Source organism: Excalfactoria chinensis, chromosome 1, assembly GCF_039878825.1.
Source record: "Excalfactoria chinensis isolate bCotChi1 chromosome 1, bCotChi1.hap2, whole genome shotgun sequence".
NCBI lineage: Eukaryota > Metazoa > Chordata > Aves > Galliformes > Phasianidae > Excalfactoria > Excalfactoria chinensis.
The window spans coordinates 171921619-171944715 of NC_092825.1; the positions used below are offsets into that span (position 1 = coordinate 171921619).

At 33.6% G+C, this 23097-nt stretch overlaps 1 protein-coding gene across 6 annotated transcripts in view; it reads right to left on the reverse strand.

The window, feature by feature from the left end:
- The window catches only part of CNTN5 (contactin 5), a 564185-nt gene that overhangs the window by 127216 nt on the left and 413872 nt on the right, over positions 1–23097 (reverse strand). For all 6 annotated transcript variants that reach the window (XM_072326761.1, XM_072326767.1, XM_072326763.1 and 3 more), the window contains 2 exons: positions 20050–20253; positions 12992–13094 (listed from right to left, as the gene is read on the reverse strand). In XM_072326761.1, coding sequence (XP_072182862.1) covers positions 12992–13094; positions 20050–20253 — 307 coding nt within the window. The remainder of the gene's footprint in view (positions 1–12991; positions 13095–20049; positions 20254–23097) is intronic.

A 23097-nucleotide genomic window follows, 5' to 3' on the forward strand; every position in this document is an offset into this window, starting at 1 on the left:
AATAAATAAATATTTGTTCTATTGCCTTGGAAGAAAACTGGTTCAGTACCTTTGAATGGTAAATTTTTTTCATGGTATATATTTACATGAAACAATGAACATATTAACCTTTAATGCTGCCTCATTTAGCCCTTACGAAATTATTCTGAAAATAAAGTGTTTAAAAAATTTCCTTTAAATTTATTTTAATTTTTTGAAATTTGCTTTAGTGTATGCTACAGAAAATAAGTGTGTCTAACATAACAACTAAAAAAGAAACTAGATATTCTCTGGGTCATTAGGAAACATCTTTTAAAAAAATCACTTTTTTTTTTTTTTTTTTTTTTTTTTTTTTTTTTTTTTTCATCAGTGTGAAGTAGTAAGTGGAATTTTTTGAGGAGGAAGAATTACTTTAGTGTGCACATTTAATGATTTTCAAAGGAAAATACACCGAAACATCAAATCATTATTCACAGACATCTTGTAGCTCTGCTTAAAGAAGCTTCTTCTTTTCCTTGCAAAACTCACAAGTGAGGTATGAATTTTACATCTGAATAATAAATAATAAAAATATATCTATACCTGTTTCTCCTTTGTGATTCATGTGAATATAAATTGAAAGAATGAAAAATATCTGAGCAAGGATGTGAAAGAACAAAATTATGATTGTTACAGAAAAGTCACAAAATCTACCATGAAAGCTAACTAACATCTCTGCATATTGTTCATCTTTTCAAATTATCCACAGCTTCGTTTATTTATTTTTAAAGCAACTGACAATAAAAGTATCACATTGAGTTTAATATAACATGTGAAATTTTAAAATTTTATAATAATTATATTATAATACATTTTTGTGTCTAAGCAGATAATGCATGGGAATATTGCTTACTTGTTGTGTTGGTAAAACTGCTCACATTTAATTCCTATGAGTACTTTAGTACGATTTTCAGTTAAGTTAAAAGACAAGGTTTCTTCTCACTTTTGGAAGGTTTTGAATCTTGCTGGCAAATCTTAGCATCACTGGGAAAAAATAATAATAACTAATTAATCCTACTTAATTCCTAAATACCATTACTAACCTTCCTATTTATTTAAGCTGAAAAAACAATTCAAAGTGCTCATCTGTGACTGTGAAAGCCATTACTGTGGTTTTTTTCACATTGAATTTTAAGAAAATATAAGTTATAGTTTTGTATTATATCTAGAACAGATTGTAAGTGTAACATTTCAGCAAAATGTTATTTGGAGTAAATGCTGTTGAATTTGATGGGAATATTCACGAGTCTCATTAAAAACAGAACTGCTATGAAAAACATATGTGACAAAATTTTATGCAGTTGTTTATCAAATTACTCTGAAATATGTATTTGGCAATTTAAAATACCTTTTCAGTGAATCTATGTTCCTAATTTTCAGTTGTATATTAAATATTTTTTTCAATTTGTGGTTGTTGCAAAATGTCATTCTCCTTTGAAATATTTTATTTTCTACTGCAGTTTCAAATCCTGTCCACACTATAATATTTTACTAGGCATCACTGTTCTGAGTGATTCCTTCAGGTATTATGTGAGGCCATGTTCACATAATAATATATCTTGAAAAGCTCTTCATGCCTGTGCATTTAAGATTAGAAAAGAACAGTCTGTCCTTATGCCCTCCAGCTTAACTTCTAATTATTTTGGTCTGATTTTGTAGGATTAAAATGTTGAGGAATATCCTGATTATTTTTTTTTTCCATCACTTCCTACTTTCTAGAGATGAATATTAAATATTCACAGTTTTTTTTTGTTTGTTTTTTTTTTTTTTTTGTTTTGTTTTTTTAATCTTTAGCTTATCCATATAATTCTGTTCTGATCAGAACAGGTGGAATCAGAATCATAGGACTGTTTGTGTTGGAGACACATTTAAAGGTCATCTATTCCACCTCCCCTGCAATGAACAGGGACATCCACAACTAGATCAGGTGCTCAGAGCCCTGTCCAACCTGACCTTGAATGTCTCCAGGGATGGGACATCTACCACCTTCCTAGGCAATGTTCCATTTTGTCCCTACATTTAGAAGTTAGATAATGGCACTTACTCTTAGAGAAATCATAGCACCAAGGCTAGGTAATGACAAATTTACTGTAAAATGCTGAACAGTGCCTTCTGTGGATTCCTCCTTGGTCATACTGCAAAATTCATTACTATGCTTTCATTGAATAATGGATGTTACATCATGGAATAGAGGAGCTATGAGTGTGCTATTACTATTGTTAAATATCAAAGGTAGTAAGTTCATTTTTTCCCTCATGAATCCTGGATTTATTTATTTATTTTTTTTCCCCTAGTCTTTGTATCATCCCTACCTCAGTTTGTTGGATGGAGATACTTTGAAATGGACATATTATTATAAATTTATAAATTTATAAAGACATAAAAAACAGTTAAGATATCACAAACCATTATTTGGATATAGTTATATCAAGAGCATATGTGGAATCTTGAAAAGTAAAAATAATATATGATATCTGTTGTGTGATTATAGGAGATAATGCATGAAGAATCTACAAATTTAAGCTGGAGACACAAAATTCATTAACGTAGGAAGTTTGTTGACAGATGTTCATATGGATTCTCAGCCATGGTATCATTGAAGCACTCTTTTCTTACCTTATGTAAAAACACTTTACATTTGGGTTTCCATGTTATTTTCCACTGTCTCAAACAGTGGACAGTCAGATTTTCTGTAGCTGGCACATTAACCTAGAATTTCTAAACTCTGCTTTAAAGGTATGTATAAAGATCAGCTCCAGAGGACTGAAGTATCAGTTTTATCTTTTCTTCCAAGATCAACAGATCTACCACAAGGGAGTACCATATGTAAATCCAGAGTATGGAGAGTACAAGATGTCTTTGAATATGCTGATCTTCTATGGAGAGTAAATACAGTGAGCATGATGGTTTCTAGTTTTAAGGCTTTTGTACAATACAGTACTATATGAATTTATTTACTTATGGACAATATCGAAAAGAAAGGGCAGAGGTAACTATGAGTTAACTGTTATTGATAACTGCAAGAAATCCTTTCCTTCTGATCCTTTTAACTTCTGACACAGAGAGAAATCCAGTGTATGTGCTTCTGGATAGTGAAATTGGGATGCAAATGGAAGCAGGCAGGTTTCTATAGTATAAGCATTTCATTCTTGCCCTCAATTTAAAGGCCACCTTTGCATAGAAGCTACAAGCAAGCATTTACAAAAATTCTTCTTCATCTTTAAATACAAATCAGGGTTGTCTAAATTATCTAAGTTTTAGTTACATTTGCAAGTTTTATTTGATGGTCCTCAGAGAGAGAGGGAACTGGTAATACTGATTCTTCATGACTGACATCCTACTGATAGGGACTTGCAGCTTGCTGGGGTTGATTTTTATTTTTTATTTTTTCCATTCTCCAAATATCGTATGATAAAAACAATTAAATCTAAATATAAAAATGTAAATATGAAGCATTTAGTCAGAGTGAGGCAGAATGAGGCCTGGGAGTACATCCTGGGATTTACCAAAGAATCTTTTTACAGTACTATGAATGATTGTGATATTTGTAACAGCATTATAAGGTCTATTCAAGGGAAAATCTACTTGAAGGAGAGTAGAAATCAATCTCACTAAAAAAATAGGAACTAAATCCAATCCTACTCTAGCATCTAATTATCTCAATTCTTATTCAGTATAAATTAAAAATGAACTTTAAATGGATGAAAGTCTTAGATTTATTTGACATTGTTTTCACTATGGAAGGGGAACAAATCTTAGATCTGCTCCTGTTTTCATATAAAGAAACTGAGCATGAAGGAGGCATGTCTGCATTAAAAAAGGTTCTTTCTTCTCATCAAAAGTTTGTCTCCAGGTGGAAGGACATCTCTACAAATAAAAACAACAAGCACTGTTTTACTGAGTGTGCTCATTTCCCTCTTGGGATTGTTTTGTTATCAGTGAATGTGCAGAGTAGCTTTCACAGCTTCCAGATTTGGCACTTGATATAATTAATTATCAAAAACTGCTTTCAAAAGTGAGAAGTGGCATGAAAGGGCATGAAGGAGCATGATTTTCTGTCATACGGGATTTAGAAACATATACTTGTATATGAATTTTTTTCTCGAGCTTGCAGTTTAATGTTAGTCAAATCATTTCGCTATTTTATGTTGAAATTTCCATGTTATAAGAAGAGGAAGCAGACATTTTACAGATCTGTGATCTGTACATGAAAAGATAAGTTTTGAAATTGAAAGCAAATTGCTATCTTGCTATCTGTCGAATTCTGCATTATGATTTGCCTAATATTTGACAATGCCATCATTCTTGCTTTTTTTGTTCCGCGTCTCCTACATGTAAGAAAAAACAAAACAAAACAACAACAACAAACAACAAACAACAAAGCACACAGTATTTGAATCTCCAGTTCCACAAGGAAATGAATATGTACTATCTAGGATGATTTGTTCCATTTAATGCAAGTCAGGGATCTTGACATGTCATTAAACTGTGAGTATAATAACACATATGAAAGACAAGCCAAAATTAGCTTTCAATTCACTTGCAAATTGTGTATTAAAAACTTGTTAGCATTCCTCAATCTCCCATCCTTCATTTTTCAGCGCAGTGATTTACCATGTCTTTTTATGCTTCATTTTGGCCAGCAGCTCCTGTGTAGAGGGTGACAGTTTATGTGTTATTGTCAGAGGAGTCAGTGGAAATGAGAGCTGTGAATGTGCACTAAATGCTCTGAACATAGACTTATCTGCAGTATCACAAGTATATCTGTTTACCACTGTTGTCACAGGGAGAGGCAAGGACTGTCTCATGTTTGTGTGAAAGTACAGTGTCTACAGACGAACAGTTTATGGGTCTGAATAGTTATTTCACTTTTGACAGCATTTCTGAGCTACGTCTCTGCCACCACAGTATAAAGATCTGAGATCATACCCCATGGCTAACAGTACTGCCAATGTTTGAGAGAAGAGCTACTGATGTAATCTACTTGAACTTCCATAGGGTTTTTAATACAGTCCACCATAACATCTTTGCTTCTAAACTGGAAAGATATGGGAATAATTAATAGAATTAGCTGGATTGCCATATCCAAAGGGTTATAGTCAGTAGCTCAGTGTCCAAATGGAAACCAAGTAATGTGTGTCTCAAGGAGACAAGCACATCTGAATCAGAACATGTACAATGTGTTATCTTAATTACTGTGGAACTGAGTGCATCCTCAGAAAATGTGCTGATGAAGGCAAGCTGAGTTGTGCCACTGACGTGTCAGAGAGACCTTGACAGGTTTGAGAGGAGAACCCATGTGAATCTTCTAGAGTGGAACAATGCCAATTGCAAGATTCCAGCAGGTGTGCTGGAGGCAGTTTCCAATGTCAGTAACATTCCAGAGAACAGATTGAGATCAGCTCTGCAGAGAAGGATCTGGAGATACCAGTGGATTAAAAGCAGAATATGAGCAGTCAATATGTGATCTGACTCCCTCCACTCCCCCCAAAAAAACAACCAACCAAACAACAACAACAACAACAAAAACAACACAAAATAACCAAAAACAAACAAAAAAAACCCAAACAAACAAACAAAAAAAACACAACCAACCAACCAAACAAAAAAAAAAAAAAAAAAAAAAAAACAACAAAAAACAGCCAAATTCTGGGCTACATACAAAAATTGAGTGTCTCCAGGGATGAGGTATCCACAATATCTCTGAGGAACCCATTCCAGTGCCTCACTACTCACACTGTAAAGAAAGATGTTTTCCTTATATGTGACTTAAATCTACCCTCTTTAAGTTTGAAACCATTTCCCCTTATCCTGTTGCTACAAGACCCTGATGTTCCTTTTTTTCCTGTAGCTCCCCTTTAAATACTGGAAGGCCACTATCACCTTGGAGCCTTTTCTCCAGGCTAAACAACCTCGGCTTTCTCTGCTGGTCCTCATAGGAGAGATTTTCCAGTCCGTGGATTATTTTTGTGGCCCTCCTCTGGGTGTTCTCCAACAGGTCCATTACTGTTACAACAGGTCCAAACTGTTACTCTAGCTTTCCTTTTGTTATTCCTCCCCAGGTGGAAGACTCCTCACTTGCTCTTGCTAAATCTCATCAGGTTCCTGTATATTGATATACCTGTAGAGTTTCTTCTTGTTCCCCTTTACGTCTCTAGCTAGATTACTTGTATTTGGATTTTTGCTTCCCTGCTTGATCCCTGGCTGCTCGAGAAACTTCTTTGTAGTCCTCCCAAGTAATCCGTTCCTGCTTCCACTTCCTACAGGCTTTCCCTTTACTCTGGGGAGACATTATTTCTGCCCTTCAGCAAACAAAGATGAATTATAAGAAAGATTCAGAAATACATTTTATTAGGGCTTTTAGTGGTGGCAAAAAAGGGTTGCTGTTTTAAACTGAAAGAGGGTAGATTTAGATTGGATATAAGGAACAAATTTTTTGTAACAAGGATATTGAGAAACAGGAACAGTTTGCCCAAGAAAACTGTAGATGTTCCTCTGCTGGAAATGGTCAAGGCCAAGTTGGATGGGGCTGTGAGCAACCTGATCTACTGAAAGTTGTCCCTGTCCATGACAAGGGTGAGTGGAACCAGATGCTCATTAAAAGTCTCTTCTAACCCAAACTATTCTATAACTTTGATACTATGATTCTATGGTTCTGGAAATATTAATCTGTTGTTTTGCACCTTGATGCTTCACTCATTGCAGGTCATTGCTATACGATCAACTGTAGAATCATTAAGTTTGGAAAAGACCACTGAGTTCATCAAGTCTAGTCATCTGCTCATCTGCATCATGCCCACTAAACATCAGTGCTACATCTACAGCTTTCTTGAACATTTCCAGGAACAGTGACTCCACCTCTTTCCTGGGCAGCCTGTTCCAATGCATTATCACTCTTTCTGAGAATAATTTTTTCCCAATATCCAGCCTGAACCTTCCCTAGAGGAACCTGAAGCCATTAACTTTTCTCCTATTGCTAGTTACCTGGGTTAGCAGATTATTACTTAAAGTTTGTTGTAAACTGATAAAAGTACATCAAGTTTGTTGCCTCAGCATAATACATTGGCTGGAGTGAAATGTGGCATATTCAAGAGATTTATGTCAGAAAAAAAAATGGTTTTTGAATAGAAATGCTCATGAGACCTTTTGTAACACTGGATTAGTGTGAAGAGGTCAGCTTACAAGAAGATCTCTTCTGCTTCCCTTGACAGTTTAAAGAGAGAAATGTTTCCTGCTGGATCTGAACCTACAAAGAGCCTTTTTATCTACAGATAACACATGAATGTTCCACAATGTTCTTTGTTAGTAAAAATAAGATCATCTTGTACTTGTAAAGATCAGACAACAAAAAGATTAAAGCCTGGGAGACACATATGAAAGTTCTAGAACACAGTTGTAACTGATGGACCTCAAGGGAAGGACAAATTTTACAGATGTGATTAGAAGAGAGGGTTAAGTTTTATCCTATAAAATCAAGAAAATCATAAGGTAATATGTAATTTATTCAACTATGTTGAAAGACTAGGTACATAATTGCAATGTTTGCAGAGAATCTTGCAGCCTGGAGCTGTGACTCATTATTGTAGGATAATTTTCTATTAATTTTGTGGTTCTGTATGAAATCCTACAGGGCTGAGATCAAGACAAGAAAGAAACAAAATAATGTAAAATTTTTGATCAATTAATTTATTGTCTTTTTTTTCTTTTCTGAAATTGTTATCATCCTCATTGAGCAGCTAAATGCTAACCAAACCTCACAGAAATATCAATTTAACATGTAAACTTGCAAAATGTATTTTTATATTTTTATATAATGTATTCTTACATTTATATTTTACCTACAAAAAACTATACAATGATTAGAAGCCTCCTTTGTAGCTGTTATCTAATATAATCGTCTCTATGAGTACTTCAAACAAGAATAATTTTTTCAGATTATTCATGCAAATTCTTCACAGTTCCAGTCAAATCCCTTCCAGCAGATCATACAGATTCTTTATGAAATAACCCTAATCTTTGCCTGGATACCATATTCACCTATTCAAATAATTTTTACTTTTATTTCTTCACACTGTAAATTTTTCAGTAAATATATATATCTCTGTACATGTACATAGTGTGTAATGAAAATACTGATAACAATGAGTTACAGATAATACAGAAATAAGTAAATAAGTGAGATTTTGAAAAAAATAAATAGCAGCTTGAAGAGCTTTTTGTAAAATCATTAAAAAATGAATAAATCAGGTTGAGGAAATAAAATTCCCCATTGCATGAATTTAAAACTCTGATATGTTTACAAATCAGAATTTATTCAAAGAGTTTGTTATTTCTAGGGAATATTTTAGAACATTTCCTGAAATGTAATTTACAAAATTTCATTTGATTCTGTGATTTAAAAATATACAATGTTACCTCTTTTTATCTCATTTAAAGAGAAAGATTTAAAAATAGGCTATCAACTGAGTTCTTGTAGGCCACATTATAGATGGGGTGATTGTTTATGACTGATAATAAATCTCTTCAAAGGAGGGTTTATAACATACTTATTAAAGCAAAATGAACTACAACAGCCTGAACAACATCTTTTATCACAACAACCTCAACATAATAGAAGTAATACAAGTACATCAATATTATTAAATATTATTATATTAAATATAAATCATTAATTCCTATCTTTAGCTAAGATTATTTTGCAATAAAGTGTAAACGAGCATCTATAAGCAATATTGATATACTGTATAGATGTTCTTATTCCATCAAAATAACATAAAATGAAGCCTTCTGTCAAAATATAAAAAAATATATTAAAAAACAGTCACATGAGGTATAAGAAGAAATGACTATCAGATCTCTTACCTATTGATTCTTGTGATTAAAATCCCTGTTTGATGATCTATGTGGTTAAAAAACAACCATAGCATAAAAATAGAGGAAGCATAAAAATATTGTATTGTATTTTATTATTATTATTATTTTAATTAAGACATGAATTCTATTTTTAAAGCAAAGTTTAAAGCTTTAGCACGTGTGGCTATGGACCACATCCTCAAATTTTTTCTAGTGAGAAATGATTACTCACTCAAAATTGGCTTTAGGCACAACCATAATATAAATATCTATTTTATTTCCTTGCTGTAACCAGAAAACCAGTGAGGTTTATATTTAGAACAAAGTAAAAGCTGCAGTATAGTACATTGCACTGCCAAAAATACAATGAAAAAAAGGTTGAACTGTGAAGGTTGTGTATTGTTATAAAACTTGGTTTTAAATACATCTGTGTGAAAAAGAGTGTTTAGAAAAATTGTTTGAAATGGAAAGCAGAAGTTAATCTAGAGCTATGTATCTAAACAAAACAAAACAAAACAAACAAACAAACAAAAAAAAAAGGAAAAAAGAGAAGGATTGTACTAAAATTTCCTTTTACTTGAGCTGCTTTCTTCTGAGGGCACAACTATTTGATTGTATCAAAGGAGTGTATTTAAAACTCTTCATACTAGCTTGGATTGAGCCTTCTACCATAGTCTGAACTATTTATAAACCTTATTTCCATTTACTCTTGCTTTTAAGACACATTTAAAAATAAATTAAAAATACTTCTGAGATAAATATTCTCCAAAGTCAGAAAGTGTTAAAATGAAGATTGTTGTGACTGAAATCATTGCAAGCACATTGTCACATAGTTCTTGTGAAAAATTAAAAAAGTATATGTTGGTCCTTTATTATTGTAAGAAGTTTTATTTCTGAATTTTTCTTTGCAAAAACAAACATGATTGTCTCTTACGTTAGCAAAGAAACCCAAATTCAAATGATCCTAGTTAATACAACATAACTAAATGGGTAGCAGAAAACATATATACGTGTTCCATGTACAGTTATATGTAAAATATAGAAGTAATAAAGACGCAAGTTTTTGTGTGGGTATGAGAGCAAGTCTCGTTGTAAAAAACATCTTCAAATAAATGTAGATCATCATAAAAGCCTAACACAAAACACTAAGCATAACTTATTGCAAAATGCTCTTTGATGTATAGTATATATATATATTTATTTTGAATTCTTCTGTTTGTTATATCTCTGTAATGGATAAATGCAGCAATTTCTTTGCCAGTTCTTATTGATCATTATAAACAACAATATGTCATTCAAATAACATAATTTAGAGGTATTTCATTCCTGTATTATTTTGAATTTAGAAACTACAAAATCTATTTATCTGTGACATTCACAGTCCAGTATTTTCTCCTGCAGCTGAATGTGCAACATATTGCGTAGGCCAGAATAAAATACTTTTTGGAGAATTTCTACCTGTTAAGCAATTTAGTTTGAAGACAAAAGCTGCATAGCTCCAATTTGTTTAATTTCTATAGCCCAGATCCAATTAACTTAATTTCTACAGTCATAGAGACTGACAGTTCTAAACAAACAGTATTAATAAATCATTATTCTGTAACTAAAGACTAGGCTCTTTCTGGAATGTTTTCAGATGCCTGGAAATCTTGCTGGAATGTCTGTCATGCTCACAATTACATGCATAGAGGAGGGCAATGTTTGAGACTGCTAAATTAAAGCAAAAGAAAAACAGCAGCATATTGGTTTTGAGACTCCAAATCTCAACATGTTAAATAAAGAGCTAATTAGCTGCTGATTCAACTTGGTAATGGGCACCTGTGGCAGCAGAACAAGAAAAGATCTGCACAAGCCATTAGAAATAAGAGTTGGGAACAGAAATGGAAGTGATGAAAATGAACAGGGAAACATGGAACCTGAAAAGAAGATAAGGAGTATGCATGTTAAAAATAGTTGCCCACTGCAATAGCAGCAAATGTGATCAGCTTAGTAGATAACGTTAAACTCCTCGATGGATGAGGTATTCTGTTTTCCTTTTTGTTGTTTTGTTTTGTTTGCTTGTTTATTTCCTTCTTAAGGTCTAGTGCCAAATATGAAGTTGGAAATAAACTAATCGAAGTCTTTCATGTCAACCATCCCCTTCCTTCTGTGGTGGTTTGAAAGATTGAGAGAGTTTACTGAGTCTCAAGGTGCTGATGGTGGAAAGTTTTAGCACCTGCTTTTCTTGCCTACAAATGATCATTGTGAAGGACATTTTGTGAATATCCTCTTCACTGGAAAGTGACAATTGACTAGGAATCTACCTGAAACTTCAGTTTAATTCCAAGAGGAAGAAAATGAAACTAATATGTTGATTACTGCTCCAGCCATAGCCAGGTGTCTGGTCTAGTTAGCATTGCTGACAGGAGAGAGCCTGGAGCCACCTGCCTATACAATCAGCTATTCTTCTCATGTAATCTAGTATCTCTGTAAATTTCTCCATTCATTGCTTTTCTGTCCTCTCTCATCTACCTCTTTCCTTGCCTTTACTGTACAAAATATGAACAAAATATCGGTGGAACGTGAATCTACAAAAAACAGCCTGATAGTTTTCTATATGCCTCCTACATTTTGTTTTGATTTATCGAGCATTGTCCTGTTCTTCACTTTAATGTCACTGGGCCTAAACAGATACAATTAAAAGGATATTCCTCTGCAATTGTTTATGAATATTTTCTGTTGATGTAGACACTGAGGTTAACTTGGATGCTGATCAAATGATTTTGGATTGCCAGCAGAAAGAGGCATGAAGGGAAGCAAATTTAAGACCAATGTCATCCAGCTACTAAATATAAATTGTTAAGGGAAAAAACCTGAGCCAAACCAACAAACCATCAAAACAACAGCAACAAAAAGTAACAAAAACAACATGAAGGGCAAAATGGCTTTTAAAACATAAAAAGGTCCTCTCAGGTGGTGAAGACAGGCTTCAACAGATTGTTTTATAAAACCAGATTTACCAAGCAATGCAGAGTGGTGATCCCCAGGAAAGTAGTCTATTGCCTTAAAATTCATTTCCTCTGGAATTTATTTTCTCCTTCTATGGATAAAAATGAAGGGCACATGGAACCCCTGACGTGACCCTAGACTAAATTTTGAAATTCCACCATAAATGGTAGAAAGGAAAAATCTTTTTCTTAATTCAAGCCAGCCTATGAGGAATCTGTATGTGCTCTGATAAGCCATGAACTCAAAAATCAGGCAGGATAAGTGATACTGTACAGTAAAACCAGGGAAAAATATGAGAAAAACAGCATGGCTGCAAAAAGGAATTGAAGGGCATTTAATATAGTGTGATTTCACTGACACATTTGACACACACATCTTGTAATTCTAAGGCATACACTTATGAAAAAGAAAATCTTTTGTGCTTGTTTATATGTCCGTATTCAATTATGGAATGCCTCTTCTCATATATATACAGAGGCAACAATATTCTCATTGAGTCATTCGAATTACCATTTAGGTCTGCCTGAATGTATGCTATCCTTGCCACACTTACTCTTTACAATGACAATAATATTAACTGTCACAACAAAATCAAAACATTACCAGTTCCCCACCTAGATATATATATATATAACACCTATTTTCTAGTAGAGCAATTAGCTCGGGTAGATATGTGACAAGTTAAGTTTCTACAAAGTGTGTCAGGAAATGCTCAGATCATTGTGCTATTATCTTCACAGACAACAAAAACAAAAACAAAAAACTACAGTATTTTGGAAAAAAAAAAAAGCCAATCTTTTTCTATTTTCCAACTGATATTTCGGCAGAACAAAAGGGAATTTACTGATTAAAACATTATCACAATAAATAAAAGTGTGAGTGTAGTAAAATTTTCAACACAAAAACTGTTCTCTTTTTCTTCATGAGAATACTACTTTTCATTTTGACAATCTTTTAAAATGAATAAAATTACTGTCCACAGAAATGGTTGGGCAAGGAATTCATAATTGGTTTAAGAGTGTAGAAAAGAATGTCTGTGAAAATGCAATCCAACAAAATAATGGAACAACAAATTAGACATGTCACATCTTAATAAACAATCATGTCTAATTATGAAAGAATCTGGACTTACTTGCCAAGTGCAAAACATTCCATCTTAACAGTTGTTCCCCTTGCTGCTGTAACTGTGTAAGGAAAATGAACTTCAATTTTTGGTTCATATTCCCCCATAACACCTAGAAAATAAGAAATGTTTAAAATGAAATATCTCCAGTTTTCGATATATTGACATTGTCAGAAAAAAAGTGTGGTTTACTTTTTGAACATGTCCAGCAGTAAAGCTAATAACTGACATAAATAGCCCAATTTATAGAATCAGAGAATCATAAAATATGTTGGGTGGGAAAGGACAGTACAGAAATATCAGATGGAAAGATCATCCAGTTCCAATTCCCTGCCATAGGCTATTTGCCCCACATCAGCTCAGGCTGTCCAGGACCCAGCCAACCTGGTTTTGAGGACCTCCAGGGATGGGGCATCACAGCTCTCTGGGCAATCTGTGCCAGTGCCTCATCTGATATGCTCTGTTCAGAATTACAATCAACTAGTATACAAATAAGTGCATATAGTATTTATCTGTGTAGTGCGACATGCACATTTCCTCTTCTTTAATTAGTTACTATTATGTGCCTTTTTCATTCACAGAGTGAAGAGTACTTTGTTTGCCCGAGTCAAAAACATAACAGACAACAGAGATTTTAAATCTAGGAAGCATCAGGATGAGCCTGTAATCTCTGGTTAAAAATTTCATCTTTTGGTTTTCTGAAAATGTATTTTAGAGAAGCTTTTTCTTGTTTTCATAGAAAAATGACTTCTTATATGGGTTGATAGTGATAGGACAAGAGGGAATGGTTTTGAACTGAGACAGGGGAGATTTAGCTTAGATATTAGGAGTAAGTTTTTCAGTTGGAGGGTGGTAATGCACAGGAACAGGTTGCCTGAGGAGGCTGTGGATGCCCCATCCCTGGAGGCATTCAAGGCCAGGCTGGATGTGGCTCTGGGCAGCCTGATCTGGTGGCTGGTGACTCTGCACATAGCAGAGAGGTTGAAATTAGATGATCTTTGAGGTCCTTTTCAACCCAGGACATTTTCTGATTCTACGATATGATTCTATGAAAGAACAAAATCTTTCTTTCCATCTGAAAATGAAAATACATCTAAATGTATAAGCATTTAAACATGTCTTTAAAAGCTAAGTTAGTTCAGTGAGAAAGTTTAAATGTATCAAATCAGAACAATGCTATTTCATAAATAACATGGATCTATAAGTAGTAGTAGATTTTGTTAAAAACAAACATAATTATGCAGGTATTAGATACAGCAAAAATTGTGACCCATTTTCCTAAAAATCAAGATTAAATCTATGGTTTGGCAAAGTTTAATGAGCTCTTGAAGAAATACTCATCCTTGTATGACAAGAAAATTCTGAACCAGTTATGTCATTAAAGGTTAAAAGATTTTGATATATATATTTTTTCTTTTGAACAGAAAAAAGGAAATTAAACTTTGTGCCTGAGGTATTCAAATAGAGTCAGGATATCAGCCAAATTTAGTCAATTAACATTTTATCTATCCTGAACTGAAATCATTCCTACCCTAATCTGTCATTAAAAAAATGTCCCCACTACCTCATACTATAACAAGAATTTTCATCATTTAATTATACTTCTTGTGATTTTACCATTTCTTTCCTTTTTCTTTTTTGTTCCTTCTTTCTTTTTTTTTTTTTTTTTTTTTTTTTTTTTCTTTTTTATATAACTGTGGGGTGGTTTAATCAGTGCCTGGCATGATGATAGCTGCTGATAAAATCTAACTAGATCATAAGAGAAAATCAGAATTCTGGCCCAGGATCTGTCTAGGCTCACTGTCAGGAATTTAAACTAGGTTTGAAGAAGGAAGGGGTTGATAGCAAACCTGCTATTCACATGGTGCAGGACAGCATAGCTAAGGACAAAGTGCTAGCAGGGGTGCTCAACCTACTGTGTCTTATGATGAATATCAGGAAGGCCAACAACATTCTGGGCTTCCCCAACTGGAGTACTGAGTCCAGGTTTGGGGTCCCCTGTATAGGAAGGATGCAGAGCTGTTGGGACCAGAGGAGTGCAACAAATATGATCAAAGGGCTGGAGCATGACTCCTGTGAGGAAAGGGTGAAAGAAATGTGCTTGTTCAGCTTGGAGAAGAGAAGGCTCTGGGGAGACCTGACTGAGGCCTCTCAGTACTTGGAAGGTTGCTTACAAGTAAGAGGGGGACTGACTTTTTACACAGTCTGCTTGTGATGGGACATGGGGGAATGGCTTTAAACTAAAAAAGTAAAGATTTAGGATAGACGTTTGGATGACATTTTTTACTCAGACGTTGGTGAGGTGCTGGAATGTTGCCAACAGAGGTTGTGAATGCCCCATCTCTGGAGGCATCCAAGGCCAATTAGGATAGATACTGGGCAGCTTGATCTGATAGGTGGCAACCTTGCCCATAGGAGGGGGATTGGAAGTAGAAGAATTTTAGTCTGTCTTCCAACCCAGATCATTCTATGATATATTCTATAATTCTATGAAGGCCAGGTCTTTGGGAAATCTGATCGAGTGGAAGGCATTCATGCCCATGGTGGAAAGGTTGGAACTAGATAGTCCCTTCCTACTCAAACCATCCTATGATTCTGTGATTCTACTAATTGAACTTTTAAAATATATTTTCTCTAAAAACACTTCATATAGAATCCTCACTAGATAGATTCTTGGTCTGTACATCCTTGGATACTTTTATCAAATTTTAAAAAAGTAATAATAAATAAATCCTTGGATACTTTTATCCAAGTTTTGTCCGGTTTAAAAATCTGCACTGTTTTTCTAGCCCACTTTCAAAACCTGCAGCCAAGAAAACAAAAAGTGTACATCCTAATTTGTTTTAGACTACTGTATGCCTTTAGTAATAGTGAATTATTATTATTGTTTGAAAGGTCTGTATTTCTTCTAAAACTTCTTCCATTGAAACTTCAGCTATGGGAACCTCAAGTTGTCTTGTGGTAACCACTGCTTAAAATAATTCATAGGTCTTGTATGGTGGAGTCAGACACTGTTTTTAGAGTGCACTTTATTATTTTTAAGCCTCTGCCATCTGTTGATTACTTAGACAAGCTGAGAGGTTTAGTGTTCTGATGATTTTTTTTTTAAGTTTTATTCTAAGACTTTGTTTCTGAAAATAATTGTGTTAAATTGTCTTATGCCATTAAATATGAACACACATGATCTTTAAAATCTTATGTTTTTAGCTTGTATTTATCCTCTCTATTAGGTGCAATCTCTTCAAGTACTCAATGCTCTTTGTAAGTCATGTCATTATTCCAGTGTTCCACATTCCTAATGAAATGCTGATCTGCAAGTATTTTGTACCATGTTCTGTTCTTCTGTGGTTTTGTTCCATTAGCATGAAACATGCCTGCAGCAACTGGCAGAAAATGTAGAACAATTACTAAATGATTGTCTGTAAGACATCAATGCTCTTTGTAAAAAATAGGAAGCAAAAGTCTAATACTGCAAAGGGATATTTTTAATCCTAATTGTTTATGAAATTTAAGACCAAAGAGGTCATCATATTTGCATAAATTTCAAGGGAATTATCAAGGTTTTACCCTTCCATGTTACACTATAATTGCTTTGCTGTGACTGTAGTGCCTTCAGGCTATTTATCTTACCCAGTTTCTGTTTTGGTCACTATCAGTCAGTAGTAAAACAATCATTTTCTTTTTCTCAAGATCTTTGTTAATTTGCATCAGGCACTAAAAGAATTGTGAATTTTTAGGAAATACTGAGGTCTTGAGCTATGTTAACTAGAATGGATCTGTCAGACATGCACATGATATTTGGTTATGGCCATAAAAAATTTCTTCTTTCAGTTACATAAGACTGTCTGGTAATGTACACCAATTTTATAATCTACTCATAATTTACTCTAATGGAACACACTAGAAAATACTAGAAAACTCTGATATCTGAAACTGTACTAAACAGTCCACACATGGATAACATAAAGAATGACTTAATTCTCTCCTATAAATTAATAATGTTAAAGTCAACATCTTTTAAAGAAAGGGAAAAAAAAATAAAATAAGGAAGCAACAGTGGACTGAAAAAGTGTGAACTTAACTTAAAATAAATGCCTTATTCAATCAAACCTCAGATGTTTTATACTCCCTAGGTTTATACTCCCTAAATTGGAAAAAGCTTTCTGTTGTTTTTATTAGTCAAGATATTTTACTGCTCCCAGTCTGCAATCAGGTCTACGAAGATCCATTTTAACAATACTGTTTATTACTTGTAAACAGTTACTGAATAATTCCTCACTTTCTAATGCCTTATACAAGCAGTTACTGAAACTATACACCTTTTTTTCTAATATAAGTTTTTATCTTCTCAGATTGTATAAACCATCTTGGAGGAAGACTGAATTGTTTGAAATGACTCATTCTCTAGGACATCTGAAAAAAATATGGTAATCGTGTTATTGAGAATCCATTGGAGAATTTCATGTTTTTGTTTAATCTACTTATACCAAGGAGCTAACTACCTCCTTGAGACTCATTATGAAAGAAATAAAAGATTAATAAAAGCCAAGTAAGTTCCTACATCCTTGAAGAATTTGAAAGAAAGTTACTCTCTTCATCATAGATACCTAGGGACAAATGTTTTCATAGGAGTATTTTTGTGAAAGGATTTCCATTCCACTGAGTACAGGTATATATATGTTTTTAATATATGTTTGCATATAAAAAGAACATTTACAAATATATGAAACAGAATATTTTTGAATTAATGAATGCATATGTCCAGATATTAGAGAAATTAATTATTTTATTTTTACAGTGCCATTTGTAAGAATTGTTTTAAGCCACAAGACCTTCTGTAGTTTCTGATAAATGTACTGACTGACTAGGATGCCAGTTGGGATCCCAACTGCTAGAACTCAGAATGCTGCATGATTTTTTCACACAAGTAAATATTTGAAAAGTGGAATTTAATTATTTTCATTTGAGTATTCTAAAGCTTGAAAAAATATTACAGCAGAATTCAGCAACAGTGGCAAATAAATTTTCAGATACATGCATATTTTCTTTAATGTCATTTTTATTTCCCACTTTTTTATTATAGTCTATAAACAAATACTTAAGAACTCTATTAAAGGGGACTTTTCAGAATTTCCAATAGGTAAAAAAGGCATGGAAGTCTGGTAGGAGTGCATGCATGTGAAAAAATAAATTGGGAAGTTGTTCAGAAGCAGTTAAGCACAAACGCTTCCCTGATATTCCAGCACAGTTCAGAAGGTTGCGTTATCACAATTGTATGACAGTCACCAGTGAAACACAAATTTGCATGAGGCTGGTATATACTACTCATTTGACACTAAGGGAAATTTGCATTATTTTATTTCCTAGCTCAGTGAAGTCAACTGCATCCTTGATCACTGTTTACTCTCCCCACTTCTGTGTGATTGTAGAGTAGATTATGGATAACTATTCACAGAAACACAGAATAGCTGAATGTGTTGAATCCATTGAATCACTACACACAATTGGAACCCAATAAGAGCATGAAAAGATTTAACATACAAGCAACAGAGCAATATAAAATACTACATACGACAATATGTCATAGTTTGAATTGATTAAAAATAATTTTGCTGTTTTTGTATTATTTGTTTTGTGCTCAAGGGAGTAATAGTGAAGAGATCAGGCTTGCTTTGTTCATTTGGTAAAACTAAAGAACTACAAGGCAATAATTAGTATAAGCACTGAACAAAAAAAATTGAAAATCATAAACGATAAAGTAAAACATGCAGCTTTTTTTCTTTCAGAGACTGCACATTCTGCAGACAGAGCTTTCAACCTAGTTACAATGAATAAAGATTAACTTAATTCCACTCTAATCTATGAACACACTTTTTAATTTAGTCTGTAAAACTAAATAAATAAATAAAACTAAATAATCTCTGCTTATGTCCAGTCTTTATAATGCTTCTATAGTACAGGAATATTCTTAGTGCTACATAAATTTGTAAGAAAAACAAAAGCCTCAGATTGTCTTTCTCTCTCTGGTTTATACTAATGTGAATTCATATATCATGAATTGCTGGAATGAATTTCTGAAGAACTAGGAATTCATCTTGGAAAAAAAATATAGGCGCTTGTGGAATTATTAACTTTTATTGTCAAAACTAAGATTATTTTGAAGGAAATCAGAAAATAAGTATAAATGTTTTATAAGAAACCAAACAAACAAAAATATTCTCTATAGGGAGCTATATAAATAGAGTCAGATGTACACATAACTTTTACTGATATGTTGTGCTGCCTTATAGGGAGTATTATTGAAAGATGTTTTCCCTTGAAGTTTAGAAAGGACTGAGTTACTCCAAGTTTTAGGCTAGTTCTGGAAAATAATGTTTTGGTACTTCATTACAGAAAAAATAAAACAACTACTGCAGTGACATGTCTTCATGGAATTCTAAAGCACCTGAGTAGTTAGCTATCTTTGTGATATTCCTGGTGGTCCTTAATCAATGGAGTGAATTGGAGCCTGGAAGGATTACAAGACTTCAGAACATAATGTTTTAAGCATTGGAGTCTGTTCAGTTTTTTAACCACTTTTCTTGTACCGGTTGAGATTCATCAATACTTCTCACTTTACAGCCAGCTGGACTGTAAGGGCACAGCTGTACTTTATGTACCCTGCTATGTTTGCCCATCTCCTGTGGATATCTCAGATGCCCAAGGGCATCAGTGTGACAATAGCCACCTGCATTTGGCAGTGGTATGAAGTCCTACAGAACCAAACATTACTGAGAAAGGAAATTTGTTTCTCTCTGTCAGTGATAAAGCATAAGAATAGCAAAAGGGAGTACGTGTTTCAAACAAAATACTTCAGGAGGTGTCAGACTGTACCTGACTTCAGGTCAGGTCTAAATAGCCCCACAACTGTAAGATGTTTTAAAAGACTGTCTTCATGGACACCTTTTCCTTGCTGGTCTCAGAAGTACACACATGCTTAAAATAAAAGCAAGCAAATAATCATGGTTCTTGCATTACCTAAACAACTTTTGCTTCCATGTAATACCCAGCAATAACATAATTCTTACCATCATTCCTAAGTGTCAGAGGTGTAGGAGGACTCAAAACTCTGGCATTTGTCACTGTGTTTTTTACCAGGCATATATAGCTGCCAACGTCAGATGTTTGCACCTTGGAGATGTAGAGATTGCCTGTCTCCTGGGAGATGAAGCGTCTGCTATCTTCTGCCACAAAAGATGGGAACTCATTAAACACCCAGCTATAGATGATCTCTAAAACAAAACAGAAAAATAAAAGAAAACTATAATGGAAACAATATTTTCTGTTGCTGTGATGCATTAAAGAAAAGTTGATTGCATCTATTTAAATAATCTAAAAACAAAACAAGAGCTAAAACCTTTTAAAACTTATGTTTGTTTTAGAAGTGATGATAACTGTTTTTGTTTTTTCAGAGAATTGAGCTCACAAGTTTCCTGAGAGCACAGATTAAGTTAAGAATAAATAATTAAATTATTCAACATACTCAGATATCACCCATACAATATTAGATAATTCTCATTCCTAATTATTCAAGGTCAATCCAGAAATAACATATAAAGAATTATTTTCTCCACTAGTTCAAATTTTCAATGAAATGTAACAGAATGCTTCCTATAGAGATATGGGTGAATTTTCATGTATGTGTATAAACAGTATTTGAACATCTGTTTTGAAATTCAACACTATCTAATAGCTCTTAAGCCTACTTTGCAGGTGGTATAGCTTTATTACATTTCTGTCATCTTCTATATCTGCTTATCTGAAGAAGTTGAGGATCTTTCCTAAGGAAGCATAAATCCCTATAGTCAATCAATAATTCCTTAAGTGCTTTTTCTGATAACCTGGTGGATCAAAGAATAATCAAAGTGATTTATTTTAAAAATGATATTCAAAGCCTGAGCCCTGGTTATAATTTTTATCCTAGGAACCATTCTGTACACCAGAGAAGTATATATTTTTCACATTATATCTAAAATTATTAAGAAAAAAAAATCTGCATGAAATTATATTGTGATTTATTACAAGTCTAAATGCATAAATGTCTTTGTGTTAGATATATCAGTAAAAACAATGAGATTCTGATTTAGCCCTTGCAGGGAATTATTCTTTTGAATTTATACAAATTAGACTTGAAGGCCTTAACCTTCTGTATATTTTTTCTAGACATTGTTCTCTTATGTTCCTACTCTAGCTTATTTTCACTTAAATTAAAAAAAAAAAAATAAATAAATTCTCAGCTATTTACCACAATACTTATGAGACAGTCTCTTCTGTAATCACTTGCTATGACAGTTTTTAAAGATATAACTCCAAAATTAGAAGAGTCAAGACTAGCTCAGGTACGCAAAATCCCTACCACCTCTCCAAGATGCATGCTGCTCCATTGGTACAGTAAGTTCCAAGGTTTCAGACATAAATTGCATAGGTTTCATCAGTTTTAGTAGCAACATGAAGATATTAATTGCATATGAGTTTTTCAGCCAATATGAGACAGAAGTGTAAGTCATATGTAGATGCATGATGTTCAGGTTTGGTTTTGAAGAAGTTCAATCCAGTTTTGAAGACAGATGAAAATTTTCTCATTAAAAACTGATAGTGAAAATGTTATGTCAAAATACTAAATAAATTCATCACAAAGTTGGGGAAGAGTTTTGCAAAACAGAGAACTGCAGATCTATTTGCAAGTCTGAGCAGTTACATGGGACCCTGAGGAATTTAGGGCTCATGGAGAGCTCTCAGTGTTCAAAATTTCCTTCCTCTGTTGCTGTTTCAAGCAAAACACTAATTAGTAGAAAATACTTCTGTCTGAAAATTTTATTGCTACATTTTGCTATGAAGTCTTATCTTGCAGAAATGATTTATGGTAGCATGAAATTTAACAAAGTGATGATGAATATAAGAGCTCAAGGAAAATGAATAGATTTTTAATTGAAGACACCTGTTACCAAAGCAAAAAAACAATCAGTCAGTCTCACTAATTACTCTGGTGTAAAAGTAGTTCAGACTAAATATAAAGTTGTCATCATTCTAGGTTCTGTGGCAGTTCATATGGAATAGAATTTACTACATTTGTACCCTAAAAATACACACACTGTGAATTATTCATTAATTAATTAGAACTTCTTCTAGGGAAAGGATTTCGGCAATGAAGTTTGGTACTTCCAAGGAAATAAAAGACTTAGTTTTTGCTGATGCTGAGTATGTAGGGATGTTGTCATTTTGTCAGCTTGCAAATGATTTTTGCTCATAAAAATCAGTGGTGATTGAATGGGTACTGGAACACGAGTTTGAGAAAAACATCGTAGAATCATAGGATGGGATGGAAAGGATCGTAAAGATATCTAGTTCTAGCCAACCAGACATGGACAGAATTGTTAACCACTAATTCAAGCACTGTATGATGTTTTTCAGCATCCCATCCAATCTACCCTTGAACACCTCCATGGGGCACCCACAACTTCCAGGGGCAACCTGATCCTATGTCTCACCACTCTCTAAGAATTTCTTCCTAAAATCTAACCTAAATCTCCAGTCTTTTAGTTTAAAACCATTCTGTCTTATCCTAGTACTATCATACTATGCAAAGCCTGTCTCACTCCTTAACCAAATTTTAGGGTTCTTGAATCACAGGATTGCATATGAAGGATTCCCAGTCACAGGAATCATTTAATTTTCTGCCTTTACTGCCCCCCCCCCAACAGTAGCATGCATAAGTGAATAACTAATAAAGAGATGATGGAGAATCAAAACTCTATAACATTGCCATTTTTTCCAAGTTGGTTCTTCATAGTATAAGCACACACTAAAATATTCTAGAACAACAGCAAATAGTTATGTATCACAAGTACAACAGCTGTTCATCACAGGTGCAGGTGTAAATTACATGAAAGGCCTTGCATTTAAATGTCATCTGAAATCCCACTTTTATGAAATGGCAAATTGATGAGTGAATTTCAAACCAAGAAGATGCCAAAGACTAAGAAGACACTAGTTCAATTTGTATACAGATCACTTCAGTTAGTAAACTTCAAGCTTGTATTTTCCTGTAATGATTTAAGAGATTTTAGAACCAGCAT